The sequence below is a fragment of the Chlamydotis macqueenii genome, chromosome 1, assembly GCF_036417535.1.
Source record: "Chlamydotis macqueenii isolate bChlMac1 chromosome 1, bChlMac1.mat, whole genome shotgun sequence".
Lineage (NCBI taxonomy): Eukaryota > Metazoa > Chordata > Aves > Otidiformes > Otididae > Chlamydotis > Chlamydotis macqueenii.
The window spans coordinates 215,077,936-215,100,114 of record NC_141556.1 but is presented as its reverse complement, the minus strand read 5'-3'; the positions used below and the strand labels follow the sequence as shown (position 1 = coordinate 215,100,114).

Genomic DNA, 22,179 nt, shown 5'->3' with positions numbered 1-22,179 from the left:
TGAGCCACTCCCCAGCCGGGAGCCCGCCGGCTGAGCCGGTACCTCCTTATAGCCCGGTCACAGGGAACAGAAAAGCATCTCAGATATTTCACCTTGTTAGGCTGAGCGGCTGAAAATAGCCACAAGATGAAAAACAAACCAGTGGGACAGCTTATCCAAAGCGTAATGCTACAGCAAACAGCGAGCCGGAGGCAGGGCGCAGGACGAAGGCTGAGCTGTCGTCTGACTTCAGCTCTCGGCACGCGGAGCTCCAGAGCGGTGTCAGAAGACAACATCACCTGTCTCTGCAAAGGGACATCTCATCCAGCTGCCTCGACCACCCGCGGAAGGGAACGGTGTTTCCGGAGAGCAGGTCCTCCACCTAACACGGGCGGACGAAACAGCCCGTCGAGGATCTCCCGCCCTGCGGCGACGGCACCAGACAGTTAAAGATGCAACCTCTAAACGACAACCTCCAGGGGTTGAGCCTCACCCTTACCAAGTCACAGAAGCACGAAGCATTTTTTCTCCTTTCCTAAGAGGAGAAAAAAGGGAAAAAAAAGATGTGGGAGAAAAAAATAAGAAGAGGTCCCAGCTGCCACTTTTTATACCAACAGCTGTAAGCAAAACTTTGGTAGAATTCATCCTGCAGTGCGGGAGAGGTGCACCGAGTGCCCCCAACCAGCCCTTTCCACCCCTTTTCTTTGTTAATGATACCGTGAATTAAAGCAAGCGAGAAACGGGAAAACCTGTTTATCTACAAACACGGAGTGCAGACCTTCGGGACACCGCGCGGCCCACAGGAAACCCCCAGGAGCGGCACGACCCGAGGCGTGCACCGGGAACGCTCCTCTGGTTGCCAGTGACGGTGGCCGTGGCCACCTCTGCTCTGCCAGGGCCAGGACAGCACCGGAGGTGGCACGAGGACAGCCCCCTCACCGTCACCGCCCCACCGAGGGGTCCCTCTGGGGACCCACAGGGCTGCCAGGTGCGTTACCGTCACAGCACACAAGCGCGTCAGCATCTTCTAAGTTAATTTTCACACTCCCCGGTTTCACACCTCCTGGAATATCTCCTCCTTTGTTCCGAGGGCTTCCAGGACACAGCTTAATTAAACCACTCCTCCCAAAGCCAGCCAAGCTGCACCAAGTGCCATTTCAAGCTGTCACCCCTGACGGAGGCTGAGGAACCTCTTCACCTTCCCAGCACGGCAGCGCAGGGTGGCAGCTCGCACCTCTGGGGACGCCCGCAGCCAAAGCCAGCCCGGGGGCTCCCCTCACACCGGGGGCTGGGAACCTAAAACGCCACGCTCGCCCTCCGAGACCACGGGGGTCTGCTACAGAGCAGAGAGGCGCGCTGCTCCAGCAGAGCCCCGTGCATCCCACACCACCTAACCCCTGCAGAGTTCCCCCGAGCTGCCACAGCGTCGTGTCTCCGTCCTGGCTGAAGGTGCTGGGGCTGGCCCCGCGGAGGAACCGGCCCACGCCCTCCCGTGCAGAGGGACAGAGGGTGCAAGGGTTCACAAACCAGGCAGCCAAAAGCATGGGCACAGACAAGTCGTTCTGTTCCGATCCCTTCCACAGTTTTCAAAAGAAAAAAGGAAAAAAAAAAAAAGATTCTACTCATTTTGTAGTTTGAGGAACAGACACACGGTGAAACCACGGGGAACACCGAACCGCTGTCGCCTTTCCGGAATGCTCAGAGATGACCTTTAATCAACTCTTTTCACATAAACGCTTTATTCCCCATTCGTTTTATTTACTTCCTACAAGCTTAATGCCACTCATGATGGGTCCGACAGGGATCCAGCAGGAGCAACACCAGAAAGAGGAGAAAGCTTACAGGCTCCGGGAGGACCCGCGTCCCCGTCACCGTGGCTTTTGCCTTCGGCAATAAGCTGCGCCAACCGCCACCAGCCCCCAGCGCTACCTGCCCGCCCCAGCGAGCGGGGAGAGCCGCCGCACGCAGGATTAAGGAGGGATAACGCCGCACCAGCCGACTGTCCCGGGGTTATCCTCGCCACGCTTGAAACCCCGGAGCTTTCCAACGACGAGCACAAGGCCTCCAGGCCAGCACAGGATGCCATACTTGGGTTTTTTTGCCTCAAAACTGCAAAGCAGCTAGAATGAAAAACACTCAGGGAAATTTAATAGCAGCAGCTCCTTGGAAAATAATATTTTCAGAAATTATTTCTCCCTCAAAAATAATTAGGTTTTATCCCGCATCTGCCTATCTATATCAAGGAAAAAACAGCTTTTTTCCTTTGGCTTACTCACACGTTAATTATGTGCTGGCAGCCTTACAGATCTAAACATACGCACTGCTGAGCAGCTTTAATCCTGAATTATTTCTCCCCTCCCTGCAATACAAAGCTTAACTCGACCGGCGAAGGGGCAGACTGTTCAAACAAGCAAGCTGTTCATTTATAATTCAGACGAGGAACATTCTTAAAGTTCTCGTGTTTATTGTGTTCCCGTGCTCCGGGAACGGCAGAATCTCAGGCACCGGAGCTCAGACCCCGAAGGAATGAATTAAACTGACCTCAACGCTCAGCCCTTTGGGGAAGAACAAGTAAGAAATACTCAGCGACAAAAAGAGCGTCTTTGCCTGCAGAACGTGGGGCGCAAGCGTGCGTTTGCTGACAAACATCGCCGTTTCCTATCGGATTGCTACTGCTTCCACCTTCCGAAGGCTGGCTGGGATGGGTAGAGCCGCCCGAATTCCAGAGTCCCGGCAGAGGGGAAGGGACGGCGCGATTAAGGCGCCGCAGAGCCCCGTGGCCGGACCACAAAGGAGCTCCCGCTGGCGGGACGGCAGCTCCGAGGAGCGCGCGGAGGTTCCCAGAGCCGGCCCGCGCAGATGTCCGCCACGCAGCGAGCTCGTGCATTTTCCAAAGTGGAAAAAATGGGTTACTTAAAAATAGGCCCATAACCCAAACAAACAAGCATCCTGATACTATTTCATGAAGATAAAACAAACAAGCAGGGACAGTTCGCGTACAGAACCACGTGCAATTATCTTAATGACTTCCGTACGTTCCTGCGAGGATTCTCGCAGCGGCTGCAGAGGCGGGCGCTTCGTCCCCTCGCTGCCAGGAAAACCAAACGCTGCGACGCGGGCACAGCGGTGCCATCGCTGCGGGATCGCCCCGCTCCCAGCCCTGCAGCGGGGCGGCACAGCCACGCTCATCTCAATACACAGCCGCACCGACCCCGCCGCGGCAGCCAAGTTTGACGTTTAATCAGTTTTAGGAAGTGAACAGAAGAATTCACCGGAAACGCTTCCAGCCCGCTGCCCAACGCTCCGCTCCCAGGTGAGCCGCGCTGGCACAGCGCTGGTTTTAACTCATACGCTCGCAGTGTGAGGCCGAAGGTCCTCGAAGCCCCCGCGTGCCACATGAGTAACGAGCAACGGCTTAATTTAAGAGTCCATCATCCGCGCCTGCCTGAGGACTGGCATCGACTGCTAAAAAATGAACCGGAGTACGGAGGTGCCAGAACATTAATCACGCGGGGCTGCGGGGGCTGATGAAAGCGAAGGGAAAGGGCAAGTCAAAGCCCTCCGGAGACCCGCCTGGGGCGGACGGGTCAGCGCTGCCCGCGCGCACGGACCAGCCCAACCGCCAGCAGCCAGCCGGAGCCCCCCAGGAGGGGTGAGGAAAGAGAAGGGCCCCAAGGCCGCGCTCCGTAACAGGGAGAGAGCGGACGAGAGGCCAGAAAGCCGCGTTATTAATAGCCCTGACGATGCTGTAACGAGGGGTTATCGGATCTCCTCTCCCAGCCCAGGACCAGCGGGATTCCCAGCTCGCAGGGCAGACCTTCACCCAAAGAGGGCTTCACAAAGCCCTGCCTGCCGCGTCCCGCGGGCAGCCCTGCCCCAGCGGTATCCGCAGCGCGGTCCAAGGCAGCCGCACCGCCCCGGGCAGACGTACCCCGCCGGCTACGAGGGGGCTCGTTCCGGTGGTAATCCCAGAGCTGCCCCAGTCAGAACCACCACGCCCCAGTCCCCAGCTTGCTCTGCCTGCTTAGGAGTTTAGGAACAAAGCTAGATAGGGAGGAATAAAGTAACACTAATTAACGAGGTAAACAGGTTTTTCAACACTAATAAGCTGCACAATTAGGACTTTGAAAAACAAAACACGAGGCCGGTTACACTCAAGCAGTGCAGGCAGCAGAAGGGTCACCAAGCTTGGCACTGAACCTGGCCGTTGAGAACACTACGGGACAAGTGCCACCGCCGGCGCCTTTTTTAATCAGCGCAGCCTCCAAGTTGAATAAGCAGAAGGAGAATTTTTAGAAGCAGAGGGACAACCTCATGGAAAACTATCGCCTTTCAGACAACCACCTGCTCGTACACCCTCCTTGTAACAAACAAATCCACGTGGAATTACACCAGGATGCCCTTCTGCTTCCCTTCCCTCACCAAAACCCAGGCAGATCCGGAAATAAAACTCACCGCACGATAGCGCGGTTTGCCCCGCGGTAGCTAAAGCACAGCGTGCACGGACAGACATCTGTCCCCTGCCCGGAGGAAGAGGAGGTGAGAGCACTTAGCGAGCGGAGAACTATGATGTACCGGTGTCCACCACGCAGCCCACGAGCCAAACACAAACCCAGCAGGCAACAGAAAAGCGATATTTTTTTTCCTCCTTACTCCCTTTCAGACGAGGCACGCTCCGTTTCCCCACGACCACCAAAGCATCCCAGAGCCTGCCGGCCACGCCCTAAGGGACGTCAGGAGGCCTCAGCGCACGTTTATTCCTTCATTCCCTCCCGAGAGGAAAGGACGGACGGGGGATTGCTGCTTTGGGCTTCCCCACGTGCACACCTGTACGCGTGCCTCGCCTCAGGAGAGGCCAAACCAACAGGCACAGTTTTTGCAGAGATAAAGAAAATCCGCCACAGTCTTTGTTATTCCCAGCAGGAGCTCGTTTCAGGACTGCACATTTACGGAGGAACCTGAGTCGGGCCTTGATCCGCACGACGAGCGACGGCCGTGCCAGAGCTGCTGCAGGCCGCCACGGACCGCGGGGGACGGAGCGACCAGGGCGTTGTGTAAGGCACAGCCCTGAGAAAAGAGGATTCGGCGATGAAGACACCGAAAAGGCTCAGCAACCGCAGTCGGTCTCTGTTTGCAGTCACGTGCCGGGTCTGTTTTCTCCTCCAGGCATCTCGGGGCCGCCACAGTCGGGCACGACACGAGGTCACCCGCATCCCTGCCCTGATGCTCCGGCCTGCGCTCCGGCAGCGCAGCCTCCCCCCCCGCGCTCTCCAGGCGGCCGAAGTTAAAGTCAGGCTTTTCTCTCCCACTGGGATGCGGTGAGGGCGAAGGCCGTAAGTGGCTTGGAAAGTCTGAACACGAGCTTTGTACGTACTCAGTCCGGCACAGCTCCTGAGAAACAAACGCTCCAGAGAGCTCACCTCCAGCCCAGGCCAGCACAGAGCCTCCCGGCAGCGGCAACGCTGCCCCTTTCCAAGTACCACCTGGGCGGCACACGAGGCGTGAAGAAAGTTGCTTTTCAAAGTAATAAATAAATACATTTAAATGAAAAAAGAAAAAAAATCCGCTCTCCGATCCAGCTGAGCATCGCTCCAAGTTTCTGGGCCAGCACAGGGAAGGGAATCAGCAGGCGGGAGCCAGGAGCTCCCCGGCTGCGCTACCAGCCCCAGCGCACGGTCGTTCCAGCCAGCCCCGCTCCTCTGCTACACGAGGCCGCGCTTTGACGCCAGAAGACAACCTCTCCCGCCCTCAGAACGGCGATTCCTCGAGAGGAGTTTCATTTCTAACCAAGTAAAGGCTGTGCCCTCCGCCGAGGTTTCCAACCGAGCGGTAACGAACAGCTCCTGGCAGAGCGTTCCGAGTGTTCTCCAAAACCACTTTTCGTCCCCTGCCCAGCCCAAAGCTGCTACTCGCGTGTGCAACTGCTGCTCAGCGAAAGCGCACGGAAAGAGCTGACTGCAGCCGACGCAAAGGGCACAGCAGCAAAATCCTTCCAGTCCTGGAGGTGAAGACTCCTTTAGAAAACATTTCATCGCAAAGCAAGACAAGCGTGGCAGGTGCCATTTCACCAGCTCCCCCGTGCCCGTGGGAAAGGCGGGGTCAGGAGTCTCCAGAGGGACGGTGCGCTCCGGCAAGCCGGGTCCTGCACCTCCCCGAGGCCGCGGGCCAGCGCGGGAGGATTCAGAGCTTTCCAGCACCCGAACGGGGGGATGAAATCCTGCAGCGGTTCTGTTTGCACAGCACCGGAGTTAACCAACACCAGAGAGCCGCCAGATCACCGGTGTCCCACTTAGCTGCTTGTACCAACACCGCTGCCTTTACGCTGATCTCCTGACCTCAGCTGATAAGCCTGTTTCCGAAGGCAACGCACAAAAGCATCTTACGGGCTGCAGCGGCTGAAATCAGAGGCTCTGGCAAAGGAACAGAGGACAGACGTGGATTTTGGCATTTCGGCGAGCGACGTCAGCTTAGCACCACGAAACAAACGCACTAACGCAATGTTTCCTTAACTCGGCAGCCAGCGACGGCAACGTTCACATCGGCAGACAAAGAAGGAACCACCCGCTCGTGGGGTGCTCCCACCCCGCAGGACTCCGAGCCTCCAGACGGCACCACCCAAGCGCACGTTCTCCTCACGCCTCAAAGGCGTCACCGTGATTTCGAAGCCCCAAACGCATCTCTTTGCGGCGTACAGGCTTTGCAGGAAGGGCTTCGCTTTCAATACAGCCCCGCGCCTCCGAGTGACAGGACCGCGGTGCTCACTGCAGTGCCTGGGCACAGCATCCTCATCCAGAAATGTCTTCTCCCCTACCAAATGAACGCCTGGTTAAAAGCCGGTGGCTGTGGCCCCCCTTTATCACGCCTTGTTAACACCCATGCTCCTTGGTTCTACGTCTGGCTCAGGCTCTGAGTGCTGCAGGCAGACAGTAGCTCTGAGCACACGCTTTCAGGTTTTGTGGTGATACCATCTTAATACTGTCATAATTTGCCTTCTGGTAACACACTGACCCCCCCGGCCGCGGTGAGAACCTCGCGTCTTAAACACCACTGGAACAGCAGCAGAGACGACTCCAGAAGTCTTGTGAGCGAGGAATCAGGACAGGGAAGCGGGAGACGGGCACCGGCAGAATGAGAAAGGAAGGGGAAGAGGAGCCCTTGTGCCACCGTGTGAGTACATGCCAAACCCTGCCCCGTGCCACCGCCGCACCAGGGCGTCCAGCCCCTTACCGGCCCCCCCGGCGCACGGGGTTTGCGTCGCCCGGAAAATGAGTCAATCTCATCGCGCTCTCCAGAGCCCATCTTTGAACCGCTGCAGGAAAGAGACGGGAAATCCAGGCCAGGATCCCCGGTCTGTCGAAACGATGCCAGAACGGGGAGCCAAACGAGGGCCCAGGCCTCCCAGGCCCCGCGTCCCCGCGGATGGGGGATCACGGGCAGCAATCCCAACACAAAATGAAGTGGGGCTGAGGGGAACGCGGAGCGGCACTGTTTCCACATTCCTGCAGGGAGAGGGAGCAGGTACGACTCCAGCAAAGCAGAGAGCTGCAGATGCAAGGCACCAGGACTACGGGAACCAGGAAGCAGTCCCAGTCACGCGAGGCCCGGCCCCTTCGCAGTCGGTTTTCCTTGGATCTCCTACAAACACACCTGAAGCCCACCCCGACGGCCCCAGCGTTGGCAGCGGCAGTGACGTTTCACTGCCCACCCGCGCCGCTCTGCACAGAGGGCAATCCAGTAAAAAATGAAGAAGAGCAACCTCACTGACACCGGTTAACGTGATTTAATGAGAAGCAGGCTACTGAGCAAACTTACTGTTTTTACTGAGGTAAAGTTTAAAAACTCTTGACCAAAATAGCTGATGGTGCACGTACAACTTTGGAAAAGCATTTGCCGTAACGCCAGACTGTTCTGATAAGCGCTACTGCCAACAGTAAAGTGAACAAAACCTGCGATAAATAGGTCAGACTCGGGCGACTGACAGATTCCAGCAAGTAACTGGAAAGAGGAAGAACCCACCAAGTAATGTTTGTAACGCGAGGAGCCTCTCTTGGCCCTTTAGAGCGGGGGTGTACGAACGATCCCCGGGCTGGACGCTGCGGCCAGACAAATCGATGCTAAAAATAACCGCAGCGGGTGAAAACAATGACAGCAGAGTGACTGCCAGCACATCCTGCGCCGCGGCGGGGGACCGGCCGCCTTCACGACACCGCGTTGCTCTGAAACATGCGTTCGAGCGCAAAACCAGGCTGCCGGGAGACGGGGCAGGCCGAGCGCCTCTTGGGGTCCGCGCTGCTCCGGGGTGGGACCGCAGAGCGGCTGTCCGGGGCCCGAAAGCACACACCACCTCTATGTCTTGCGAAATGGCTCCTGCGCTTTCGGCGTAACCCGGCTTACATCTGATACAGGCAGGAAAAGATCAAAGATTAAGCACTCACCAGCAACGTTTGCCTTTGAACAAGCCAAAGCCAGGAGAAAATCTGGTTTTCTCTGGAGTTCAGTCACCAAATCTAATGTTCTTCCACGGATCAAACCACCCCTTTCAAAATCTTACTTAAAAAAAAAAAGGAATACCTCAGGAATCAGAAACAAACCGATCCTCGATAAAGCACGCCGATGCATCCCTGGAGCGTGCACAGGAACCGCAGGAACTGCGCCCAACGAGCAAACACCGCTAGAACTCACGCTTCTGCTCTCTACAAACAACACTTCCCTGCACCTCCTGAAAAATTTCTCTTTTCCAGGGAAAAGTGACGGGTGCTGCCAATTTTTTTGCCATTAAAATTATGTTATGTCCAAAAAAAAAAAAAACAAACCAAAAAAACAAATGAACCCTTTCACTTTCAGAAATTGTGAAAAATGAACCCTTTCACTTTCAGAAACGCACCAAACACCTACGCCTGGTTCAGGATCAGAGCCTGTGCGATCGCAGATGTGTGCGCAACCAACGCAACCCTCGTGTTCCGCTGCCAGGGAACACGCGAGGGAAAGCGTCACGTGCTGTCTGAGGACAGTCGCCGCACGCCACCGAGCACCAGCCCTGGAAGCTAAAAAGCAAACGGCCAAGCGATCTCAGAGGACGCGTTAGCGTTAAGCTGCGTTAGCAGAGCGCAGCAAGCGCCGCTGAACATCCCAGCTACCCCAGCAAGGGACGCAGCGCAGCCCCGCCGCGAGCCACCCGCGTTCGGAGCCCGCAAACCCCTTGCTGAGCGCCTTCGTCTGCACATTTTGGGTTTCAACCCGTAACCGGCCGTTCCCTTGCACGGCGCCACGCGCTGCCCTGCAGGTTTTCAAACCCACAATTAGCTAGAACGTGCCAGCCGTGAGAAACCAAGGGTAAGGAAAAGCACCTCTCTTGCAGGAAAAGCCCAGCTGTAGGTGGTTTAATTAGAGGCCGGGTCCCCGGAGCGCTCCCGGCCTGCCTGCCCGGCCTCTGCTCAGAGAGAAGAGCAACTCAGCAGCTGAATCACCAGGGCTGCCACACTTCTGCAGGGCCTCCAAAAATAACTCATCTGGAAATTCCTTGGAGGCGCAAACCTTGCTTCATCAGAAGGACGGCAGAGATCCAGTTTCCTTAATGGAGCAGACTGGACATGAACCGGCCTAAGGGTTTAGGATCACGTATGAAGAACATTAAAAGAAACTTCTTACGGAACAGCCAGCATGCACTCGGTATTAGGAAAAAAAAAAAAGTCACACAAATGATCACGGCGCCGAGATGAAACAGCCTGCCTGCGCAGGAACCAGACACCGAGCCCCCGGTCGCTCGCGCGGTACCGCGGCCGCAGGGACTCGCCCTGCTCCCACCGCCGTGCACCGACTGACCCGCCCTCTTGGCAACGCCGCTGCCGCGGCTTCCATCCCGATCGCCGCCAACGCCCGCGCTGGCACCCTCCACCGCAGCCAAAGCCCGCTCGCGAGCTCCAGTCCCGGCCCCCGCCAACGCAGCGGCCCGAAACCTCGGCGAGGCGGGGTGCCAAACGCGGCACCTCCCCGCCGCAGCCCGCGTTTCGGGGGGCTCACCGCCTCTTCTACCGCCCTGGACCGGCACGTCTTCCCCCGTGGAAGCCGGGGCCAGGCAGCGCTCCGGAGCGGATCAGGCTGCGGACGAAGGCGGCGGAAGAGCAGAGCCAGGCAGATGCTGACAGCTGTGCGAAAGTCGCGCTGCGAGGGGTGGCTCGCACCCAGGCCGGCAGCGCTTCGCCTCCGGCGGGAGCCACCCCTCCACACGGCAGCTTACTGCTCCACCCGCGCTGCGCCCCGGCCACGGCTCGCCGGACTTCTCGACGGCGTGCAAGAGCTCGGCGCTGCCGCAACGGAGAGCGGAGGGTCTCCGCCCCGCCGCCGCCAACTGAAGGCACGTTTCCCCGAGCATGGCAGCTCTGACCTCGGGGACCGTCACAAGGACACACAGCACGCACCCGTGCCCACGGTGGCTTCGCCGATTCCCGGCTCCTCCGCGGAGGCCGGCTCTGGCTGCAGGGGGCCAGCAAAGCTTGGGTCTCGGGAGAAAATCCACCCGAGTCCGGAGGGGCTCGGGCTTCCCCTTTCTTTTTTTATTTTGCTGGCTTTGGGATGGAGGGGAGGGAAACAAGGGGGAAGGCAGACTGGCTGGCTGTGAGGTCTCTGCAGCCCCGCTCTCCAGGGCTGAGAGGTGGGAAAGGCTCAGCCGCCGAGCAGGGCCACGCAGCCCTGGGGTCCCTCACCCCCCGCCCGCCTGGGAACGGCCTTAAAATAAATAAATAAATAAATAGAGATGAAAACAGTGCCATTTTCTGAACACAGTGTCACGACCCCAAACTCGCTGCAAAGCACTCTCGTTAGCCCACAGCCGGAGCCCGTCACAGAAACAAACGCGGGCTACTTCTGGCCCTGCGCCCCTTGCCCCGAGGCCGGGACGCGGCTGCAGCCCCTCCTTCCCAGTAACCCCAGCAACTGCCCCCAGCCCAGCCCAGCCCGGCCCGGCCCGGCGCGAAGGGGGCCGCGGCACACGGGACCGGTCTCACCTGCGATGGCCGCCTCGTCCAGGTGGGAGCCGGGGGGCCGCTCGCCGCGGCCCTGCTGCAGGAGGAGGCCGCACAGCACCCACAGGGCCGCTCCCCACCGCAAATCCATCCCCGCGCCGCCGAAGCCCCCGCCGCTGTCAGCTGCTCCTCGGCATCGGCCCCCGGGCGCTGGGCCCGGCCGCTCCGCTCCTCGCTCCGCCGTACCCCGCAGCTGAGGGGGGGTGGCCGGTTACTTCCCGGTATTCCCGCCCGGGCCCGGCCTCCCGCTGCCCCGCACCGGGCAACTGCCACCGGGCTCGGTGCCGGCCCCCCCTTCCCCCGCTGTGGTCTCTCCCGGGACGGCCTCCCCCCCGCGCCCCGCTGCAGTGGTCTCTCCCGGGAGAGCTCTGCCCCCCCCCCCCCCCCCGCTGCAGTGGTCTCTTCCCGGGACAACCCTGCTCCCCCCTCCTCCTCAGCGTGGTCTCTACCGGGACACCCCCCTCCGCCCCGGTATAACCTCTCCGCTCGCTCCCCGCAGCGGGCTCTCCCGGGACACCGCCGCAGTCTCTCCCGGGACAGCCCGCACCCCCCCGCCGTGGCGGTGGTCTCTTCCAGGCACCCCCCCGGCCCCCCTCCGCGCTCCGCCGCGCACCGGGCCCTGGCGCCGCCGCGGCCGCACGCTCGGTGACAGGGGGCGGAGCCAACCGCCGCCGTGCGAGTCCCTCCGCGGGGCGGGACCGCCCCGCCGCCCGACCAATCAGGGGCGAGCAGCTGGCCACGCCCCTCACACTTCCTCCCCCCCCCGCCTCCGCCGGGCTCCCCGCGCCCGCAGCTGAGCCGCAGCGCCCTCTGGCGGGCACAGAACGGGAACGCCCAGGCTGGGCGCGGGCTGCTGGCGAGGCGCGGAAGCTAAGCAGGGGTGCCTGCGTGTGACGCCTGGATGGGTGACCTCACTGAGGGCATCCCGCCTCCAGCCCCGGAGAGGGATTGTCAGGGCACCGCGGCTCACCAGCACCCCGGCTCCTCAGAGCACCCCGACACATCAGGACAGGGCCCTTTTGATGCCCGAGTGCCCACGGTCACCCACAGCCAGGCCTGGGCTGCCACACGATTGGTGCCATCGAGGCTCGTGGCCACCGGCACCCAGAGCCCACTGGCCACGGCGGGGGGGACAGGAAGGCCCAGGGGCTGTTTTACGGGTCCATTCCCCTCGGCAGCGAGGCTGAAAGCGAAGCTCCCCGCAGGGATCGGATCTGGCCCCACAACCGCCTCACGGCCACTGGAAGCCAAATCCCATCCCGCTCCAGCCCCGCTGCCCCAAAAGGCACCGCCCTGGCGCCGCGGATACGGGGCGGGGGGCTTGGCCCGGGGGGTGCCCGGGACGGAGAGCGCGGCTGGGCACGCAGGGAGCGAGCAGCATCGGGGGCCACGGGCCGCTGCCAGGCTGAGGGGTCCCGGTGGGGTCCCAGCCACGCTGCTGCGGGGGGACGTCCCGGGTACAGGCGGCCCCCCATGGCTCAGACGCACCCTGCGATGAGGATGGGTCCCGCACGGGACCCCCCTGCCCCCGGGGGGGCTGTGGATGCTGCCTCTGGGGGCTGCTGGGAGGGACCTGGCCCTTTCGGGGACCCCCAGTTTGGGGGACCCGGCCTTTGCTGGGACCCTCAGGGTCTCCTCCGGCCCTGACCCCGCAGGACAAGGCCGTGCTCAGGGGGCCCCAGCCCCGTCCCCAACCCCACCAGCCGGGAAGCCCAGCACCTCTCGCCCCAGCCCGGCCTGGGGGGCTGCAGGGCCCCATCCTGCGCCGTGTCCCAGGGGCTGGGCCAGGACATGCGGGGTCCCAGGGCCCCAACCCTGCCACAGGATCGGCCCCCGGCCTGCAGCCCGGTGCTGGGGAGGGGGCGGGCTCCCGCACCCCCCCTCTGGGGCTCTGCACCCCCTGCCCGGGGTCCCGCACCCCCACTCTGGAGTCCCACACCCCCAGCTCAGCTCTCGTACCGTCCCCCCGGGATCCTGCACCCCCCCTCACCCCCAGCCCAGGGTCCTGCACCCCCAGCCCAGCGTCCTGCACCCCCCCTCAGGATCCTGCACCCCCAGCCCAGGGTCCTGCACCCCCAGCCCAGCGTCCTGCACCCCCCCTCTGGGGCTCTGCATCCCCAGCCCAGGGTCCTGCACCCCAACCTGGGGTCCCGCACCCCCAGCCCAGCGTCCTGCATCCCCCCTCTGGGGCTCTGCACCCCCAGCCCAGGGTCCTGCACCCCCAGCCCAGCGTCCTGCACCCCCCCCTCAGGATCCTGCACCCCCAGCCCAGGGTCCCGCACCCCAACCTGGGGTCCCGCACTCCCACTTGGGATCCCACACCCCAAACTCAGGCTCCTGCACCCCCAGTTTGGGGTCCCGCACCCCCAGTTTGGGGTCCCACACCCCCAGCCCAGGGTCCCGCACCCCAACCTGGGTCCCGCACCCCCAGCCCAGCTCTCATACCGCCAGCCCGCGGTCCCGCACCCCCAGCCCAGGGTCCCGCACCCCCCCTCCCGGCGGCATCCGGACCCCGCTCCGGGCGGGGGGCTCCGGGGGGCGATGCCGAGGGGCGCGGGGCGCCGCAGCCCCCGGGAGCCCCCAGCCCGGCCCGGAGGAAGCGGCGGGCGGGGGGGGGAAGTTTCTCCGCGGGCCCGCCCGGGGCGGCGGGGGGAGGCGGCCGCCGACTTCCTCCTCCCCCCGCTCCTTCCCCCCCCTCCTCCTCCTCCTCCTCCTCCTCGTCCCGCCGCTGCCGCCGCCGCCGCTCCGGCCCCGCGCCCGCCGCGCCATGTCCCGGGGTGAGTGCGGGGCGGGGGGCGAGGGCCGGGGGGGGGGGTCCCGCTGCCGGGGTCCCGTCCTGACCGGTACCGGGATCGGGACCGGGGCCGGGCCGGGGCGGCGGGAGGAGCCCCGGGGGTGCGGAGCGGGGCGGGGGGCTGCGGGGGGCCGGGATGCTGGGGGTGCGGGGCTACCGGGGGGTGCGGGAGTCTGGGGGTGCGGGGCTACCGGGGGGGTGCGGGGTTCTGGGGGTGCGGGGCTACCGGGGGCTTTGGGGGTCCGGGGCGCGGGGCTGGGAGCGGGGCTGCGCGGGGAGCGGCGGGGCTGCGGGGGCTGAACCGGGACAGAGCGGGACAGAGCGGGACAGAGCGGGGACGGAACTGACCCGACCCGACCGGCCCCGGCCCCCAGCGCCCCGGCCCCGGCCCCCGCCCTCCCCCTCCCGGGGCGAAGGGCAGGGCCCTGCCCGGGCTGCACTGCCCGCCAGGGGGCGCTGCGCCGCACTGCACGCGCTGCACTGCATCCGCTGCATCCCCTGCACTGCACCCGCTGCATCCCCTGCACTGCACCCGCTGCACTGCACCCACTGCATCCCCTGCACCCACTGCACTCACTGCATCCCCTGCACCCACTGCACTCACTGCATCCCCTGCACTGCACCCGCTGCACTGCACCCACTGCATCCACTGCCCCTTGCACTGCATCCCCTGCACTGCACCCGCTGCATCCCCTGCACTGCACCCGCTGCACTGCACCCACTGCATCCACTGCACCCACTGCATCCCCTGCACTGCACCCACTGCATCCCCTGCACCCACTGCCCCTTGCACTGCATCCCCTGCACTGCACCCGCTGCATCCCCTGCACTGCACCCGCTGCACTGCACCCACTGCATCCACTGCCCCTTGCACTGCATCCCCTGCACTGCACCCGCTGCATCCCCTGCACTGCACCCGCTGCACTGCACCCACTGCATCCCCTGCACCCACTGCACTCACTGCATCCCCTGCACTGCACCCGCTGCACTGCACCCACTGCATCCCCTGCATCCCCTGCACTGCACCCGCTGCATCCCCTGCACTGCACCCGCTGCACTGCACCCACTGCATCCACTGCCCCTTGCACTGCATCCCCTGCACTGCACCCACTGCATCCCCTGCACTGCACCCAGAGCGCCCACTGCTCCACTGCCCCCACGGCACTGCACCGACTGCCCCTTGCGCTACCCTCTGCACTGCCCACTGCACCCACTGCGCCCCAGACACCCCACTGCAACACCCACTGCACCCCCTGAAAGGTACAACCCAGCACGCTGCGGGGCACTGCACGCACCCTGCATCCCCTGCAACACCCGCGCACGGCACCGCACTGCGCGCGCCCTGCAGCAGCTCCGTTCCGACACGCGCCGCGCCTCACTGCAGCGCCCGTTGCAACACCGCCCGCCCCGCGACGCCCACGTCACCTGCACCCACTGTCACCCGCTGCGACACGGGGTGCGCACTGCAACGCGCTGCCACGGGCACGTGCTCGGCAGAGGCCATGCGGCCGTGCCCGCCGCAGGCCTGGCGCTGTGTGCCGGATGGTGGGGCTGCGCCACGACCTCCTTTTGCGCACCCCTTCGTTTGGGGTCGCCTCTGGAGAGGGGGCTGCGTGCAGGGACGTTGTCCGTCGGGGCTGAGCTGCGGCGGGTGTCTTGGCTGGGGTGGGCGGCGACGGCGGCGCTGGGGCGGCGCGGGTGCATTTCTGGTGATGCCGGGCTGTGTCCGAGGCCGGCACAGCTCGTGGCAGCAGTGGTGCCGGTGTGGTGTGGTGTGCGCTTCGCTGCGGCCGTAGCGTCGGGAGGTGCCAAACTGGCCCGGTGCTGGTGTGCGGGACACCGTGCTGCGGCTGCGCCTCCGCTGTCGGTGTCAGCGGGGCTGTTTTCTCACCCGCAGGCCGTGCAGCGTGGCCTGGCCTGGCTGGCCCCACCCAACCCTCATCCATCCCCTAAATCCATCCCATCCCTCATCCATCCACTCATCCATCCCCCAAATGCATCCGTCCTCCCATCCAAATCCATCCGTCCATCATCCATCTGCCAAATCCATGCATCCCAAGCATCCCCCAAATCCATCTATTCCATTCCATCCATCATCCATCCACTCATCCATCCCCCAAATCCATCCATCCATCCCCCAAATCCATCCATCCTCCCATCCAGCTGTCGTCCATCCATCCCATCCATTCCCCCAAATCCGTCCATCCCTTTCCATCCACCCCCCCCCATCCCTCGGCTGGCCCAGGATCCCCCCGACGCCGGCGGCCGCTCTGGCTGACGCCGGCCGCGTCCCACCGCTGGCTCGGGAGGGGGTTTGCTGGCCGGGGCCGGCCCTGGCCGGGGGCTGCTTGTCCGGAGCCGGTGCTGCCGGCACGAGGGGCTGCGCGGGACCCGGCGGCAGAGCTCACCGGCCGGGGAGGGAAATAAAATGAGGAAATTAGTCACGACGGGCCCGCAGCTGGAAAAATGAGGAAAATCGAAATCCTGCGACTCAGCGTGGCGGTTATTTCAGCGGGGACCGCAGGGCCGGGCGCAGAGCGGGGGTACGGGCGCCATCGCGCCCCAGGCCACGCCGCGCAGAGCGGGGACCCCGTCTCGGCTGCGCCAGTGCCGAACCCACGCCAGCACCGAAACTGCCCCGCTCCCCGGGGCGCGCAGCCGGCGCGCTTGGCCCCGTGGGGTCCCTGCTCGGTATTTACAGATTTCATTCATTTCCTCTTTCTGCCGGCGGCAGCGCCGGGGGGGCCGTGCTGCGCTGCCCTCCCCGCAGAGCCGGGGCGACCCCGGCCCACCGCGCCCGCGGACCCCCAGCCCTGCAGCCCCAGCTCCGCCCGTCCGGGACGGTGGGGGGTGCCTGCGGTGGGAGTGGGGTGCAGGGTGCCTGGGGTGGGGCGCGGGGTGGGCCGCGCGCGGGTGCGATGCGGTTTGCGGGGCGCAGGGTGGGTGCGCCGCCCGTGGGGCGTGGGGCGCAGGGTGTGGGGCGCAGGGCGCGCGCTGTGGTGTGGTTTGGTCAGGTTTGGGTGCCGGGCCGGCGGCAGGAGGGGACCCATGGGGGTCCCTGCCCACGGGGGTCCCTGCCCTGCTCCCCCGGCGGAAAACCCCGCGAGGGGCCGCCCTGGCCGTGGGGGCGGCGAGCCGGCTCCGCTTCCCTTTTCCGCCGAAGCGGAGCTGAGTCGCGCGTCCCATCCCGGGGGTGGCGATGGGGCGAGGGGGGGTCACGGCGCGTCACCTGCAGCCCTGCTCGCCCACCGGCCCCGGCACCCCGGCACCCCACGTCCCGGCCGAGCGGAGGGTGGCAGGGGTCCCGCTGGGGCGGGGGTGCCTCTTCCTCTTCCTCCTCCGGTTCCCTGCTGCGGGGCCAGGCCGTGGGGCGCGGGGGCCGGGGGGCCAGGCCTCCTTCCCCCCGTTTCCCGGTAGCAGCGATGCTCTCGCGCCCCGGCGCAGCGGTCCCACCGCCAGCCCCCCCGGGTCCCCCGGCCGCTTCAGGGGTGCGGGGTTCGCGCTCGGCCTTCGCTCCCACCTCAGCCGGGTGATGGCACGCGGGACGTGCTGTCCCCATGTCGCGGCCCTGGGGGACCCCGGCCCGGGGGCTTGGGGGGTGCCACCCGCGGGTGGCAGCTCCTGCACCCCTGGTTTGGGGGGTTTTCTCCCCCCCGGCCCGGCTGAGCCCGGTGCCGCTCGGTGCACCTCCCGCCCTGCCCACGCGCTCCCCGGGGACTCGGCCGCTCCCCGGGGCCCCGCGGCGAGGACGGTTTTGCAAAGAAAACCAAAAGCTCGCGTTTAGGAATAACTGTGGGGGCTTTCACGAAGCGCAGCCCAGTTTGGGTTCACGTCGGCCGGGGAGCGGCTGGCTGCAGCTGCGGCCACCCAGCGCCTGCCGGCCCTCGGCCCGGAAGAGGGGGGACCTCAAATCTGAAATGGGAACGAAAGTGGCTTTCCAGGAAAACTCTTCTCTGCGCCGTCTCTCCTTCAGCCTGGTTTATCCGGAAAGGGGGGAAAAAAGCTGCGGCAGCACTGCCAGCTACCGCGGAGGGAGAGCAGGGTGCCCGTGCCCCCCGAGCCTCGCGGAGGGGGTCACGGGGCCAAACCGGGTCAGACAGGTCCCAGCCGGGTCCCCGCCATGGTGCGATGGGGGCGGCTGCGTCCCACCCTGGGGGGTTTGGGGGTACCCCCTCCCTGGCCCTGTGCGGAGCGAGGGGATGGGCGCGGGACGGAGGGGACGCGGGGGCCGTGGGGTGCCACGTCCCGTGGCCCCAGCGCGTCGGCGTGGTCCCACCGGTCCCAGCGGCAGGGAGCGAGCGGGGTGCCCGGGGCCGGCGGGACCCTCGGGTTGGGGCTGAGGTGCTGGTGTCCGGTGGCGGCGTGGGGCAGCAGGGTGGCGATTCCACGCCCGCGGAGGGTGCCTGTCCCTGGGGTCGGCCCCACACGGCCATGGAGGCAGCTCGGGCTGCCGTCGTGCCGAGGCCGAAGGCTGCCGGGTGTTGATCTGTGAGCCGCCTGCATTCCCGCGCCGCACGGGTGGCCCGGCGCTCGGCCGGCTTCGCGCTCGCAGGCTGGAGACGCGGGACTCCCCCCGCCCCGCGCCCTGGAAGCGTTTTTCGCAGCGGGGAAACCGAGGCACGGCGCGGGCCGGGAGCCAGGAGGGCGGGGGTCAGCGCGCACCCGGCCTCGCCGGGGCAGGAAGCCGGGTGTCAGGGCGGGAAGAGGAAGAGCGACTTCCCCATCCGAGCGGGCAGGGTCCGGCCCGGCGGCGGGGGCTCGGGGCGGGGGGCACGGCCCCTTCGCCCATTCCCAGCCGCGCTGCCCCGGGGGGCTCGGAGAAGGGCGGTGTCCCCCTAGCCCGGCGCTCCGGGCCCACGCGCCATCCCCGGCCCCTCGGCTCCCTCACGGCTGCCGCGCGTGAGCCGCTGCGGAGACCACCCTCCCGCCGTGAGCAATCCCCTCCGGCGGCTGCTGCGCCGGGCTCGGGGGAAAGGGCCCCGCGGGTGGGCACCCTCCCGTCCCGGCACCGCGCGGTGCCCCCGCGCCCCGGCGGGGCTCGGCTCCGGCCTGCGGCAGGAAGGGGAGCAGGATGCGGCTGTAATGGCAATCGCAGAGGGGACGCGAGGAGGGCGAGCAGGGAAACGCGCCGGGCGGGGGGATAAACACAGCTGCCGGAGCGGACGTCGGCCCAGCCACGGCACCGTTCGGCCTTGGCCCCGCTTGGCGTGTGCGGCACCGGGGCTGGGGCGCGCGGCGGCAGCTCACGCTCAGCCGCAGCCCAAATCTGCCCCTGGCTGCGTGCCCTGCTGCCCTCCGTCCCGTACCTGGCACGGCACGGCACGGCATGGCGCACAGCAGGGCACACAGCATGGCACAGCACAGCACAGCGCGCGGTGCTGCACCAGCCTGGCCGTCCTTGGGAGCATCGTCCTGGGGACGACGCGGTCCCGGGACACGCCAGCCACGGCAGCACACGCGTGTGCCGTGGGTCAGGGGACGCGGTTCCCCATCGGGCCGCTGCGTACCACGGGGGCTGCGGGGGGGATGCACTGGGCGGGAAGCGAGCGTCAGCCGCCCTCCTCCCCGCACCCTCCGGCCTCGGGGCGTCCGCGTGGGGGGGACCACGGCGATGCCAGCGCCGGCGCGTCCCCCTCCCCTGACCCTCTCCCCTCCCGCAGGCTGCTGAGGGGGACGCGAGGGACGCCGAGCCGCGGGGATGCAGAGCATCAAGTGCGTGGTGGTGGGCGACGGGGCGGTGGGGAAGACCTGCCTGCTCATCTGCTACACCACCAACGCCTTCCCCAAGGAGTACATCCCCACCGTCTTCGACAACTACAGCGCCCAGAACACGGTGGACGGCAGGACTATTAACTTAAACCTGTGGGACACGGCCGGCCAGGAGGAGTACGACCGCCTGCGGACGCTTTCCTACCCCCAGACCAACGTCTTCATCATCTGCTTCTCCATCGCCAGCCCGCCCTCCTACGAGAACGTCAAGCACAAGTGGTACCCGGAGGTGTGCCACCACTGCCCCAGCGTGCCCATCCTCCTCGTCGGCACCAAGAAGGATCTGAGGAACAACCCCGAGACCATGAAGCGGCTGAAGGAGCAGAACCAGGCGCCCATCACCACCCAGCAGGGCGTCAGCCTCTCCAAGCAGATCCGCGCCGTCAAGTACCTGGAGTGCTCGGCGCTCAACCAGGAGGGCATCAAGGATGTCTTCACCGAGGCGGTGAGGGCCGTGCTCAACCCCGTCCCGGCCAAGCCCAAGAAGCCCTGCGTCCTCTTGTGACGGGGCGGCCGGCGAGAGACGATCCTGCCCCAGCCCCCCCGCGCCGCCGCCGCCGGAACCCCCCGCCCGCCCCCCCGAGCCTCGCTGTCCCCCGCCCGGGACAGCAGGAGGGGGCCGCCAGCCCCACGCCGCCAGCTTTAATAATACAGACCTCGTTTGCACTAACCGGCCGTGCGCCCGGGGGCAGCGGGGCTCCCCCAGCCCCCCGGGACCCCCGCCCCGGCCCCGGCTGCCAGCGTTTGCTTTTTTGGGTGACGCCTCTCCGGTCCCGGCACAGAGCGACACTTCCTGAGAAGGGGACGCCCGCGGTGGGCGAACCCCGCTCCTGCCCCGAGCACCCCACGGGGACCCACCGCCCCCACCCCGAGCACCCCACGGGGACCCTCCGCCCCCACCCCGAGCACCCCACGGCGACCCCGCGGGGCTGCAGGGGGAGGCCCTCAGCCCCCGTGCCAGCCCCGGCGCTCGGCCGCCTCCGAGCACCCCGCTTGGCGCGGCCCTGTCCTGCCCGGGGGGCTCCTGGGTGGGTGTTAGGGGTGAGCCCAGCCCCGGCGAGCGCGGAGCGGTGCTGCCGGAGGAGCGCGTTCCTGCGCCGGTTCCTGCGCCGGCCGGGGCCGGGCTCCGCGGGGCGGCGGGACGCTCCTGTAACCAGCCGCTCCCCGAGTTGCTTCTCCCTAAATAAAGAGACCTGCCCAGGCTCCCCGGCTCCTGTGCTGTCCCGCGCGCGCCCAGTCCCCCGGCACGGGGACGCCCCTGCGGCCACCCCGGGGGGACACGGGTGCCCCGTCCCCGAGTGGGGCTGGGACCCCTCGCCCTGCCGGGGTCGAGCCTGGGGTGCCTGCAGCAGCGCCGGGGGTGGGCGGGGGGCTTGGGGACACTGCAGGGGACAGGGATGGGGACCGTGCAGGAGGTGGCCATGGGGCCATCGCACCGGGCGGGAGTGGGGACACTGGGGACGGGGACACCGCAGGGGTGGGCACAGGGGGCTGCAGGAGCAGGGTCCCCTCCTGGGGACCCCCCCAGCCACCACAGAGGCGCAGGCTGAGTCCAGAGCCCCACGGCCCCGTGCCCGGGGGCTGGGGCGTCCTGGGGGACCCCGCATCCCGTGGGCGAGCGCTGAGGCCGCGGCGAGGGACTGGCAGCAGCCCCGGCACGTGCTGGCCGGCGGCCGGATCCGGCAAGGCCTGGCAGGGCCCCCGCTGCCGCGCACACGGGCCCCTTGTCCGGCCCGGGGCCTTCCTGCAGGAAGGGCAGGGACCCCGCGCCCGCCACAAGCCGCCTTTGTTCCCCGCTGCCGTTTCCCGGCCAGAGCCGGGGGGCCGCCGGGGGCCGGCGTGGGCGAGGGGTGCCGCGAGGCAGGGTGGCCGCGTCCGCGTCCCATCCCGCTCCCCGTCCCAGGGCCGTGCCTCGCCGGAGCCTCGCGGGGCCGGCGCAAAGCCCCTGGGGCTGGGAGCGCAGCGCTGGCGCATGGCCCGGCTCGTCCCGGGGGGCTGCAGAGTCCCGCTCCCACCGCGGGGATCCCCGTGGCCGGGTCCCGCTCCCGCTGCCCGGCCCCGTGAGGGCTGTACCTCCCTCCCACCGCAGCAGCAGGACCTGACCTTCATCCCCACCATCATCTGGAGGGGCTGTGCTGGGTGGGGGGGTCCCGAGTCACCGGCGCCCGAGGGGCCGTGCCACCCCACAAGCCCCCAGGGCCGGGGCTGGCGGCGCAGCGGAGGTGGGTGCCACGGCGTGGGGCTGCTCAGGGCAGCGCTGGGGGGCTAACGCAGCGCTGGGGGCCCCCCCATCCCTCGCTGGGACGCCCTGCGCTGGAGCACAGACCCAGACCCCCGTCCCCAGGACTGGCGGGGTGCGGGCAGGGCAGGGGTGCACCCCGGCGGGGTACGGCGCAGGACTGGGGACCCCGGGGCGGGATGGCGAGCGAGGCAGCGGGACGCAGCCCTGCCCCGGCCCCGCAGCAGCGCGATGAGCTCATGGCTGCTCCCCTCCCAGCTGCGATGAGGTCAGGGCCCCGCCACGGCCCCGCCGCCCCGGCAGGAGCCCCCCAAAAGGGGCAGAGAGAAACTGAGGCCCCAGGCAGCGCCCACGCCCCCTGCCCAGCCCCAGCGCCG

General features: G+C 66.4%; 2 protein-coding genes across 8 annotated transcripts in view; one reads left to right on the top strand and one right to left on the bottom strand.

The window, feature by feature from the left end:
* The window catches only part of STIM1 (stromal interaction molecule 1), an 82,455-nt gene extending 71,214 nt beyond the window's left edge, over positions 1–11,241 (bottom strand). For 2 of the 5 annotated variants that reach the window (XM_086739824.1, XM_086739825.1), the window contains exon 1: positions 10,983–11,239. In XM_086739824.1, the coding sequence (XP_086595950.1) occupies positions 10,983–11,091 (109 nt within the window). In that variant the 5' untranslated portion in view covers positions 11,092–11,239. Of the gene's footprint in view, positions 1–10,982 lie in introns of all 5 variants that reach the window. The other 3 variants (XM_086739823.1, XM_086739826.1, XM_086739827.1) reach the window with 3 other exon arrangements.
* A 2,418-nt stretch (positions 11,242–13,659) lies between these two features.
* On the top strand, positions 13,660–20,576 carry RHOG (ras homolog family member G). 3 transcript variants are annotated; one of them, XM_086739846.1, is made up of 2 exons: positions 13,660–13,777; positions 19,455–20,576. In XM_086739846.1, the coding sequence occupies exon 2, from the start codon at positions 19,493–19,495 to the stop codon at positions 20,066–20,068; it is 576 nt and encodes a 191-aa protein (XP_086595972.1). In that variant the 5' UTR covers positions 13,660–13,777; positions 19,455–19,492; the 3' UTR covers positions 20,069–20,576. The 3 variants fall into 3 exon arrangements, with proteins under 3 accessions (XP_086595972.1, XP_086595974.1, XP_086595973.1); XM_086739848.1 differs by lacking the exon at positions 13,660–13,777 and adding an exon at positions 18,604–18,723; XM_086739847.1 differs by lacking the exon at positions 13,660–13,777 and adding an exon at positions 18,792–18,873.
* The last annotated feature ends 1,603 nt before the right edge of the window (positions 20,577–22,179 follow it).

Bases quoted from the DNA above. Each gene is read 5' to 3' on its own strand.
- RHOG (XM_086739846.1), top strand. From the start codon at position 19,493: ATGCAGAGCATCAAGTGCGTGGTGGTGGGCGACGGGGCGGTGGGGAAG.